General features: G+C 36.6%; 1 protein-coding gene across 1 annotated transcript; it reads right to left on the reverse strand.

The window, feature by feature from the left end:
• Positions 1–309: 309 nt before the first annotated feature.
• Positions 310–6,394, reverse strand: LOC144962825 (DNA polymerase epsilon subunit 4-like). Its single transcript, XM_078896112.1, has 4 exons — positions 6,141–6,394; positions 4,164–4,248; positions 3,549–3,590; positions 310–2,663 (listed from the first exon to the last, which is right to left on the reverse strand). The coding sequence occupies exons 1-4, from the start codon at positions 6,354–6,356 to the stop codon at positions 2,638–2,640; spliced, it is 369 nt and encodes a 122-aa protein (XP_078752238.1). The 5' UTR covers positions 6,357–6,394; the 3' UTR covers positions 310–2,637.
• Between the last annotated feature and the right edge of the window lie 6,430 nt (positions 6,395–12,824).

Here is a 12,824-nt window from a genome sequence, read left to right on the forward strand (position 1 = left end):
AGTACGGTTTGGCAGTTTTTTGCGGAAAGAATGCGTTGCCATAGGCAGAGGAAGAAAGAAAAAGATCCTGAGTACAGTCAAAATGAAAGTAAAAGGATAGGAGCTATCATAAAAGGAAAAAAAACAAACAAAAAAACAACAAAAATTTACTAGTGTTAAAAAATGAGCTTTAGAAAAGACACAAAGACCCAATCAACATCAAATGGCTTCAAAACTCTGCAAAGTTTCGGCAGAATGAAAAAAAAAACAAAAAACAATTACAAGATATATTGTCTCATTCACCAACTGAAAGGAAACAACTCATCCAAGGAATTGCTCAAGAATAATTTATTTCGTTGAAACAAAAAATGAATAAGACCTAGAGCAAGAAACTATACAGACAAAAAATACAGTAATACAGTGTTAACTTTTTTCTTTAGGAAGAACATTTCTTAAACCGCACCCGGGATGAAGGATGGAATGTGTGTTTGGGAGGATGGAGTAAAAAAGACAATGAGGAAATATTATTTGATGATGCTCTTTAGGGAAGAACATCCAACAATGAAAATTGGTTTCAGTAAAATTTAACACTGAGACCACCTAATGTTCTTTTGTTAAAAATTTCACTAGTCAACCAGTGCAAAAGTGTTATACACGAAAATTTCATGCTGCAATTTAAAGGACTGAAAGTGACATAATATGGGAAGAGAATCTTTGTCAGCATGAGGATCTTACTTCTGAATGTTGGAGAGGAAGCTGTGCCTCTTGTGAAGGGGGTAAAAAATTTGAAGGGAAAAAGGAAAGAAGTTGTAAAGCTGATGTTGCCAACTGGAAAGTGTGGGAGAAAATAGATGATAGAGTTGTGGTAACTGTGAAGTTTGGATGTGTGGGAGAATTGGAAGATGCTGTGTTGTATGATTGGAGAGACTTTCAGAGTCGTGTGCTAACAAAAAGAAATCAAAGTGATTGTTTTCAAAATGATAAAAATGACCCAGAAACAAGTATAAAGTGCACTGTGGTCTGGCCAAAATGGAAACCTCTTCACAGCAGCATTTTTTTTAGCAAAGGTCAGTATCTTTTCTATTCGTGACAATTAATAAGGATAAAGGAAAAAAATTGTGTGCTGACTTTCCTCACGAAATTTTTTTCACTTGACCCTAACAAAATAGGTGAAAAATTTACAATCTTTTCAGACAGGCCAACCTCTGAATATAAGTGTTAAAATCTTAAGCCTGCTGAAAAAAAGAGTTCGGAAATGGTGATCTATTGAATGACTTTCAATGAAATTATTCTGCCACGTCGCACGGAAAGGGTGTTGTTGATGGATCAGGTGGTAGAGCGAAATCACTAGTCCAAAAGCTGTCATGAGCAAGAAAAATAACATTCTTGTGCAAAATGAGAAAGACTTCACTGACACTGATTCAAATTTAATGCAAAAGAGAATTGTAATCTATGTTGATGCTAGTGAAATTGACAGTGTTGATCCAAAATTATGGGACATGGCAGAGGATGCAATTGGAATTCGAAGATGGGAATGTTACTGGCTTAAAAAAATCATTGGGAAAGAAGAGAGGCAGTGTGTCAGATTGACGAAGAAAAATTTGACCAAACTGGCACTTATGAAGTTGGAGACTAAGTTGTGGTACTGTATGACAAATCAGAGTATTTTGGAGAAATTGTTTAGGTTGATCTTGGTGAATATGTAGTGCGCATAATGGAGCAGCAGCTGGGTGGTGTGTTTAGATGGCCAGAGAAACCTGATAGTTTTTTAAAACAGAGTATCAAATGTTATTAGGAATATTGTTGCACCTCCTGTGCATAGAGGGCAGTTTAGATTCTTCTCCTGGGCAGCATAAAGAGCACATATAATTGTTTACTGTACATTCTTTCATATTTTATTTCAGTGTATTATTTATGACAATTTAATTTTTATCATTGCTTGATTGTCAATTTGAATGGTTTTCAAATGCTTAACATTAATTAAATAGCCTTTATAATATGAGTCCATTGTGCTAAAAAATCTATTTTATCTCATCTGAAAGGAAAGTGTCATGTAAATTACATTACCGTCATATAAATTACAATTCGTTCTGTCCATATATTTGCCAAATTAATTTGTTGATTTAATTCATTGTGATAGATTCTGACCACGATAATGACCCAACTTTGAATTAAGTTTTGTTTCAAAATCCGTTCTTTTAAAAATCAAATGTTCATGTGTCAAATGTCACACAAATTACACATCATTGAAATGTGAATATTGCATCCATTATTTTCCTAAAAGCGTAATCCGACATGTCAAACCAAGCCATATTATCACTGTTTATCTACAGTGCAACATCTGGATAACGACACCCCTGAATAATGACAAACGCTGGATAGTGACATTGACCTCTGGTTATATGTTATAAGTAATAAAAACCCCAGTATGGGAGTGTCACCAACATTCATGTAACTAAGCACAGGTGTCAGAATATGACAAGACATGATGATTTCTTCATGGATCCACATGACCTGAGCTTTAATCAGAGGAAAATGTTTGACACAGCAAAATCATCAGGACTTTCTGAGAAAATCCCTAAATCCCAGAATTCCGGGGAAGAATATAATCACTGTTAAATAAATCTTGTAGTCTTGTATTGGAACAACAAAGCTATGCTATGATTCAAAGCTTTCAAGGACACCTGTCGAATAAAAATAAAAGCAATAAACATGTTTTCATTTTAATTGTAGGTTCAAAATCAATAAAGAATGACTCAAACAAAATCAAAGAAGGTTGATCAACCATCAACATTATTACCAGCAGGAAGTCAACTTATAGTTCAAATTTTACAGGGCTATCATTGTTTCACCATAGAGCACTCATGGCCATATAGAACAGCCATGGTATAAATAAGTCACTTAAAAAAAAAAAGTAGCCTTCAAATCAAATCAAATCTCTGATTCTCTTTAAAAAAAAAAAAAAAGAGCTTTTATACAGCGCAATATCCACTAAATGTGCTCAAAGCGCTTTCTTATTTCATATCAACAGGTTAAAAATGGAAACTTTCTATAAGAGATTTCGGGTAAAGCATATTGGATCCACTTTCCTGTGGGGATTTGTGAATTTCAGTGGGAAATATATACATTGTTAATCTGATCTATGTGACGCCATTGTGCCTAATCAATGAATCAACGTTTAGATAAGCGTGAGGATTAATATAATTTATAATTTGAAAATTATTAAACGGACATGTAATTAGTGTGATATGTTAATGTTTGACCATGCATTTAATAAGGATAAAACAGTGACTTAAGATATAAAACATCAAAAAAATTTTTTTTTAAATTTAAATCTTTGAAATACTCCTCACATCCTTCTCTGCATTTCAGGGATTTATAAACAGACTACCATCCTGCTTTGAGTCCAATTTATTTAGATAACATTTTTTTGAGTTAATTTATAAACATTTTACGACCATTACAACACTATCCCGTCATTTCAGCACTAATTTGAATTATTTCTGTTGCAGTGTGAATTTAATCAAAATTTATTCTTTTAACACGCAACAAAGTAAACCCAAAATTACCTTCAAGGAATGAATAACGGTCTTTGGTGAAACATATGTGATCTGAAAAAAAAAAGTACAAGACATACTGTTTAAAGAATTTATCTAAGACTTAGACAGAAAATACTTTTAAGTCACTTGAGGATAATGAATTGAAATTTAAACAAACCTCCAATTTATATTAAGAGTGGCAGCTTGCCTTTGAAGCACACATCCAACAAACTCACTCCATTGTTCATATTATAATGGGGAAACTAAAGTGTTTTAAAATTACCGGCCTGTAATCTACTGCATCCCTAATTGTTCTCTCAAGAAAAAAAAAAAAAAGAAGAAAGAAACGAAAATATATGGAAATAATTTTCTAAATCCTGAGTTTTGGACATTTGTACTCATGAATAGTCAGCGCAATGGGAAATCTTTAAATAGCCATCATTAACCAATCGATTTCAAAACAATTGTGGGAAAATATAAGAAGATCATGAACCTTATCATTAATTAAATATGTCTGATAAACAAGACTTACAAGATGGACAGAATTCAACTGTAGATAAAAAATTAAACTTTCAAGATGAAATTGTTCTGAAATATTACTTATTGCTTATCATGTCAGTGAAAGTTGCACAGCATCAATCTTACCTAGATGTTGTCTTGTGATTGTTTTCTTCTTCTCACTTAAAGTCTTGGTTGCAGCATCGCTTGCCAAGTTTTGAATGAAGAATTCCTGTAACGGATTTTATATAAACTTCTATTACTGTCATTATGAGTATAAGAGGCATGTTCCAAAGAAAACAAACCAGGTCAACACTTGCCTAAAATTTTAATCAATTCTAAATCTTTGATTATGAATTTTAAAATATCAGAACAAAGCTTGGACACTTAAGAGGAAAAGTACAAAGTTGTCCAAGGAACATCAGAGAAACCTGATATTAAGTCTTTGTACGGCCAATTTTATATTGAAGTACACGTGTTTGGTACATACCCCAAGAGTAAAAAGCATATGGTACAGCTCGAGAAAATTCAAAATGGAGCATGTAGGTTTTTTTGTAACAACTGCAGGACTGAAAGTGAAAGTTTCAGTGAGATGCGCAAGAGCCTAAACTGGTTGCAATTGCCTTAGACGCACTATATAAAAAGCCAAATTCATTTACTGTGAATGACAGCCACAGCCTAACACTAACCACACCACCATCCCACACCCACACCATACAAATGTTGCGTCTATACTCTATCTTTATCAGTGTAAGTACTGATTATGAAGACTGAAGCTGTAACAAATTATTATGACATAGATTGGATTGGACGGGTTTTTCCTGCATCGAATTGACACCTGAGGGGCTCATGCACATCAAACTGAATCATTTTCATACTTCATACAGTATAGAACCATTCCGTGGAGTACGGATATGGCACGGGATAAGATTTAGATCATAGTCATAGATACTAGACTATGCTAAGGCTAAGTAAGACGATTGACATGAGAAAATATAAACAAGTCATTATCACAAAGTTAGGTGCTTAATCATAAGTTATAAAGAGAAAAATAATCTGCAAATGCTCAATCTGATAATAATAGAAGGGGAGGCCTTCCGAAAGCTCCTCGAGTTAGCATTTCTTTCAATTTGTATTTTCACCGTGGATCTTTTTCATGCGTTTATATATATATATATTCAATTTGTCAATATATATAGTAGCATTAAAAAATTCTAGAACAAACCTTGAAAGATTGGTGAAAGTTTAAACTTTCCTAATACGACCATTGTTTTAGTTTTTCGTCGCCATTTTGTTTTGTGAAGTAGTATTAGAAAGCAGTCCTAGTTTGTTTTTTTTCTATTAGGGTTAGCTCGAAGTTGGAGTTTTTTCTTTTAGTATTAGGGTTGTCATAAGTCTAAGTAAATGTGCTAGGGTGTTGTTTTTCCTGTAAGCATTATCATGAGGGTAAGTTAAGTCAAAGTGAAGGCCAGTTGATAGAACTCTAGGCTTTATTTTTTCTTTAGGGCTTAGGCTAAGGTTTAGTTGAGGGAATATTTGCAGAGACGCCAACTTTAAATTTTCACAGGAGTTTCAGACACCACTCGTAGGAATATCAATGCCGAAAGAGGAATTTCCGCACACAAGAAAAAGGAATTGGAATGGTATTTGGCATTGTGTTTACATATTGTATAGTTCTAAATAGATAACTGATTAGAATTATATAATATATTATTATTTATTATGATAGATAAACACATTGCCAAATACTAATACAATCCCAAAGTTTCCTTATTTCAAATGAAGTAAAGCGCCAAAACCTAATTTGTAGTACTGGTGGTAGTGAGGATAATGTGGTGTTGGTGGTTGTAGTAACAGTAGTAGTGATGATGAAGATGTGATAGTGGTTGCTGTTGTAGTGGTAGTCGTAGTGATGGTGGTGGTGGTGATGGTTGAAGTTGAAGAGTGGTATTTCTGTAAGTCCGTCATTGTCCTTACCTTACACTTCCGTACCAATTACGGACGTTCCGTAATAATAGGCAGGTATGATGATGTGGTGGTGAAGGTGGTTGTAGTAGTAGTGGTAGTGATGATGATGTGGTGGTGGTGGTTGTAGTAGCAGTGACTATGTAGTGATGAACTTACTGTTGCTTTGGATAAAACAAAAACTGCATCTTGGCTTGCTTTCTTCACATCTGGGTCCATTTTAATAATGCTTCTAATCCTTGACAAAGGCAATCTGCTTTTTTCGTATGAATCATTTTGTGCATTCCCATCATTTGTTTTATCTTTCTCGGCGTCTTCGATACTACATTCCATGCTAATATTCAACGTATCTTGAAGAACATCTTTCCCCGCCATTTTTTTTATCTCAAGCCGAACAGCAGTCGAATAGTGTTGGGTTATTTGATCGCTTTTACTCGATCGACGACCGAGCGCCAAGCCACGAGTCAGTGCTCGATCTCAATGCCGGAAGAGCGAGTTAGTAAAACGATCACTCGATCGTAAAACGATCAAGCGGGTTGTGAGCTTGAGACGATCTTGACACGTGAGACGAGCTTGAGACGATCAGGATTCGAGCGAGCGGAGGGGTAACGAGTGTTTCGAATCATTTCAAATTCAAACGATCACAGTTTGCCATCCGATACCAATCGCCAATGTTTGCACACGGTAGTCTGTGGTTCTTCCACAGCCCTCACTCCTTGTCAGATGTTAGTGTGTCTGGGTGGCAGTGGCAGGGAAATTCGTATAGGTGTATCACGCGTGTGTGACAAGACTTCATTAAACCTACTAAAGTTTGACTATCACACACACACACACACATACACACACACACACACTAAGGCTATTTCTATGACACACACGCATCCCTCTATCAATGAACACTCCTACAGTAGTGCGGCTATGTGGTCTAGTCATGACGTAACTATAGGTAGTACTCTAGTCGACCATGGCTCTCGTGCATTATAATGGTCTAGTGGTATGACACCCGCTTTGGGATCGGAAAGTCCTGGGTTCGAGCCTCGCGCTCGGTGCATAGTTGAGTCTTTGGACAAGGCTCTTTACTCACATTCTCTCACCGTACTCAGGTGTAAAATGAGTACCTGGCCGTTAACAGCGTTGTCTTTGTCTGAAAAATTGTAATATCGCCTAACAGCGGCATGTCCCGTCCTACATATTAAATGTTGCTGTTGACCGGGGACCCCTTTACAAAGCGCTTTGATCACATTTAGTGGATATTGTAAAGCTCAATTTTTTAAAGTAAAACATTAGCTTTGAATATGGAATGTTTCAATTTTAGATGCCTGTGTATTCTTTGTTAGTTCCCATCATCATCATCATCATCATCATCAGGGCAGCGGTACGGTCTTTGGTTGGCACCCGAAAGGTACCGAGTTCGATCACCCGCCGCTGAGTGGTCTTGAGCAAGTCACCTTGCCCTAACTAAATTTGCGGCGCTGCACTGCGGCTATCGCTTGGGTTATTCCAGTCTTCCCTTAGAATAGACCCGAAAGACGAATCTCCCCTATGGGATGAATAAAGGGAATTATGTTTAATTTATTTATCATCACCATCATATCAGCGGGATCATCATCATCACCACCACCACCACCACCCTAATAATAATGGATAAAATAAATATCAACACATTTCAATGTAATAATCAATCTAAAATCAATCAGTGCTCCTAAAAGACCCTTTGATTTCTTTGTCTAATTCGTTCCATACTTTTGGAGTCCCGACAAAGAAAGATTTTCAGCTAACTATAGTTTATATATGGGAATATTAATCAGTCGTTTATATTGGAATCGGAGTTGTCTAGCAGGTGTATTAGTTCAAAGCGCATTTCCAAGGATTTACCATGCTCAATGAACTTCACAATATTTTATTTAATTTATTCCTCCGGCACGCCATATCGACCATACATCCATTTCGTACAGTAGGTACCGATCGCTGTTTGGAGTCTTTTTGTATTAAAGCTCTTTACAATACCCGTCATTGCTTATAAGATAAGAATACATTCACACCTGAGTCAAGTGCCTGACACACGGACTTAACGTCTGGATCACAATTTTCAACAATCACTGTCACTCATCCGGCCATTGACAAGGCTTGATTTTGTGACAAGAGACACCGTACCACTGAGCGACCGAACAAATAATCACCATCTGCGCCATCGTCATCATCATCATCATCATCATTATCATCATCCTCATCACAGCCGTAACAGTCAGCAAAACCACAATCATCATCTTCGGGTCCGGTCTATCCGTGTGGGGGTGGGGTGGAACCTGCTAAAGTATTTCATTTTTTAAACAGAAACACGATAATCATCATCATCATCATCATCATCATCATCGTCATCCATTGTCGTCGGCATCGTTATCATCGTGTCCGGGCAATCCGTGTGTGTCTGGGTTGGAACCTGCTAAATATTATTATTATCTACCTACCTAATAAAAACACACCATTCTTGTTCATTTATTTTTCAAATAATAAAATGAAAGGCACGACCTTTCCCGCACACACAAGAGGCGATGACGACCAGTGACAAATTATGGGAGGTGGGGGCGGCTGACAACTTTTGGCGCGACATAAATATGAAATGTTAAGGTGACAGCGGGATGATGGTGGTGGGAGGGGGGGGGGGGGGTCTCAACCCTTCACCATCAACAACTGTTTGATGGCGTGTGTGTGTGTGTGTGTGTGTGTGTGTGTGTGTGTATGTGTGTGTGATGCGACGAACGATCATAATCAAGGCTGCCAGACAGCCAGATTTCTTCTTGCCCAAGTAGTCAAATAGACCCCAAATAGCCCAACACCACAAGCATTCTGACTCCCTTGAAAAACTCATTTGTTTTGATTAACAAAACAATCGACTACAGTTGGATAAACTTATCTTTTCATTTTTTTTAAATAAAAGATTTTTTTTTTAAAATGAATAATAATAGAAAAGCGTTTCTTAGTAACCAATTTTGAACTTGGCCATCTGGCAGCCCCCATCATAACCAGCTGCAGTCAAGCCAGCCACAGACATAAGAGAGGGAGGGGTATGTGAAGTTTCCTGTGGCAAACGAGTTGCTCGTGTTTTTTTTTTTCAAACGAATCACTGCTCGATGACGTCACTGACTCGAAACCCGCCCGAAACCGACTCGATTTTAGAGGACTCGATCGAAAACCCGCTCGATTTGATCGTTTCAAACTCGACCCAGCACTACGTCGAAGCAGTCGGCGAACAAGATTGCCAGATTAATTTTTTGCAAAATACCAAAAGAGACCAAACAATATATAAATATTAAAAAACAAAAAAAAAAAAAAAAAAAAAATATGCGACTTTCTGCTTGAAGCTCGAAAAAATTGATAAGACGAATTCGTGTTTAGTGTTTCCTTCATCATGTTTTGTTGACAAAGGGGAAATAAGAAACGTTACACCATCTGCCATCGTTTATTAAATTGAAGCTTCTAATCAATATGTAAATTGTTATTTATTTTAAAAAGATACAAGGAAATATGACAAGTGATCAGAAAAATACCTACCAATTTATTTTTCAGACATAACTTTTCTTCTAAAATAAAAAAAAAAAGAGAAAAAAAAAGAAAGAGAAATGCACGTAAAAGTGGAAATAAATCTTAATTTTCTTATCCCGCAGCCATGAGTAAAATTCTTGATTTAATACAATTTGTCCAAGTTTCAACTCGATTTGTATTCCTTTATATATATATAATCATAATAATCATTCTATTTTTGGAAATTGGTGTTAATTTATCATTAAGATATGTGAAATTTAGTGATTTCAAAAGAGTACAAAGAATAACGACAGAAGATTCGATACCATACGAATATGCCAAAAATGCCAAACTCAACATTTCAACGCAAATGTGCGGCTATGTGGTCTTGTGGTATGACAATCGCTTTCGGATCGGAAGGTCCTGGGTTCGAGCCTCGCGCTCGGCGCATAGTTGAGTCCTTGGAAAAGGCTCTTTACTCACTTTCTCTCACCGTACTCAGGCGTAAAATTAGCACCTGGTCGTTAACAGCGTTGTCTTTGCCCGAAAGATTGTAATATCGCCTAACAGGCGGCATGTCCCGTCCTACATGTTAAATGTTGCTGTTGACCAGGGACCCCCTGTAAAGCGCTTTGGGCACATTTAGTGGATATTCCGCTACATAAAGCTTAATGTTATTTATTATTTATTTAAATTGTTGCAACCGACGTGCATTTATTAGCTGGTCTCGGTAACCCATTTCCCTATGGACCCATTGTTGTAATGGAAATCTCAAAAAATGACGCAAAATATTGTCCATTACAACAATGTTAAACAAGGCACATAGACGGGTTCGGATATCAGACCTGTATATATTATGTCCACGTCAGTCGCAACGTTTTACAAAGTTGGTATTTAAAACGTCAAATTGGCAAACTTAAAGACAAGAAGTCTGTGACATCCTTGATATCAGACCGACCCTAATGAAAGTAATAAAAACAAGAAAACTTACCTAAGTATTTTGGACACCTAAGACGCCATCAAACTGTCAACAAGGACATTCTTGAGGGTAGAGTTGAGGGGAAAAGAGGAAGAGGCAGGCCAGCAAGAACTTGGATAGATGATGTGAGGACATGGACAGGATTGTCGGCAGCCGAATGCAGTCAGCAAGCTGTCAACAGGGAAGATTGGCGTGTCATTTCAAGTCGACCTCAACCCATGAGATGACACTGGAAGAAGAAGAAAGACATCCGAAAGTCGTCCCATGCCCCACTTCAAAGAAATCCACCGAAAGTGAAAGTAAAGGAACTGACCCCGCGGTTTTTAGAACAGCTTGAACAGGGAACATTTTCTGATTTGCATTGCAACCGCAAAATCTGCACGCTTTGCAAATTTTTGACAAAATGTTTGATTCTTTTTTTAAAAATCGGGATATGACCTTTTATTTAAGTTAAATAAAAGATCATATCCGAATTTTTTACTTCCTTATTATAACAATTTCATTGACAGCAATTTTTAAAATTGTAGTTTTGTTTTCCAACTTTGTGCCCATTTCCAAATCAGCATAATTCCTGGCAAAATTTGCCATTTTTTGTCCCATAATTGTGCATAATTTTGAGTTTAGCATTGCGTAATTCCGCGGGGATATTTTATTACATGGGTTGCATGTAGTTTGTTGTTAGGTGTGATACAAATACAACATATTTAGAAACCTGCAAAATTTTCTTATTTTCTTCTACAAAATTCATTAATTTCTATGCAAAACTTTGAAATATTTTTTGCAAAAAACAGCGGGGTCAGAAGGAACAAGTCAATTCCAAGTCCCATTCGCACCGAATATCACAAAATCCTCCAAAGTTACACAATGTGGTGACTTGACTCATTGCATGCGGGCTTATATTATTTTAAGTGATATAACACATTTTGAATACCGATAGTGATAAACCAACCAGCATTCCCACATTGCCGAATTCCTTTGATCTTTTCATTGTTTGCAATTAAATGTGACTCAAACTGTAAAATGTTTACCTAATGCTGTGTTTTATTCTCTTTCCTGAGAAATAAAAATTAATCATAACAAAGTTGCATTCAGTGGCGTAGCTAAGCAAATGTTTTTGGTTTGTTTTAAATAGTGTAATAACTAAGAGCATTTATATTGTACTTCCCTGCTGGACAACACACATATAATATTGGATGACACAAGCAGCCCGTTAAGGGCTTATACATTTTTCGGACAAAGATATTGATTCCAAATACCAGGGGGATCCTCTGAATTTTTACGCCCGTCTTCAATAGGACGAGGAGAAATGTATTTTTCAGAGAGACATATTCCCCAACGAAATGTTAAGCAAGACAACTTATAAAGGTCGCACAAGACATGTGGCGAAAAGCCACTGATCAACCACCGATACGGTACATGTCTGCATGCTATTCTTGAATTATGCTTGTATGGTATGTGTGTGTGTGTGTGTGTGTGTGTGTGTGTATGTGTGTGTGTGTGTATCATCTGCGTGTGTGGATTTTAGAGGAAATGCTTATTCATTTTCTCACAGAAATTATTAACCTTCTCTTTTGGAAGATCATTTATTTGTGCATAAGTGTCAAATATGTATCATCACATCGAAAGGTTGCGCTTAGAGTAAATTATTTCGTTCATATTTATTTTAGAAATGAATACCAAGTCGGCCTTTGGTAGACAGGTATATTAATGACTAAAGTCATCTTCGAGTAGTTTCCCTTTTTATAGCCCTGTTCTTACATTCTTAAATTTACATTATTTTTTGTTTGTTTTGTCTTCAAGGCAGGCTTTCAATGACAAAAAATAAGTTGTTGTTTTGTTTTTAGGGGCTTTACGGCTTTTGAAACACTATTTAGGTCACTTCAGCGCCTGTAAAAAAAAAAGGATTATAGGGGCTGTAGATCTGGGGCCGTTTTCATGAACGCGGCTAGCGCTTAGTCTCTGGCTATCTCTGACTTTAGTCAATGACTTAAAAAAATCGGGCCCAGGGCAACGCAAAAGATTTCCAAAGAGGAACTTAGCAACACTCGTGATATTAACTGTCGACTGTTATAGACTGCAATGATGTCCATTGTCGACTGTCAGTTCTATAGAGCAGTAAAGTTAGGTGCCCCAAACGTAAACAATAACAAGTTGCTAGTGATTTCCGTTAGGGACCGGAATAATTTACGCACAATATAGGTCTCCCAATTTTGTAGTTTGAGTTGTAGGCAATACACTTTCAGTATTGAAAATATGTTTACATAAAATCTAACAGTTGCAGAAATAATAATATAAGGCTAAATTATTATGAAAATCAGGCTCCGAATAATTCTCGTTTTGTT

This window comes from Berghia stephanieae, chromosome 1 (genome assembly GCF_034508935.2).
Source record: "Berghia stephanieae isolate SIO BIC M18660-M18661 chromosome 1, UCSD_Bste_1.3, whole genome shotgun sequence".
In the NCBI taxonomy this organism is placed as follows: domain Eukaryota; kingdom Metazoa; phylum Mollusca; class Gastropoda; order Nudibranchia; family Aeolidiidae; genus Berghia; species Berghia stephanieae.

Bases quoted from the DNA above. Each gene is read 5' to 3' on its own strand.
- LOC144962825 (XM_078896112.1), bottom strand. From the start codon at position 6,356: ATGGCGGGGAAAGATGTTCTTCAAGATACGTTGAATATTAGCATGGAA. The intron at 4,249-6,140 runs GTAAGTTCATCA...AATCCGTTACAG, and splicing joins TTGTTTTATCCAAAGCAACA to GAATTCTTCATTCAAAACTT. The intron at 2,664-3,548 runs GTAATTTTGGGT...TTTATTCGACAG, and splicing joins CCGTTATTCATTCCTTGAAG to GTGTCCTTGAAAGCTTTGAA.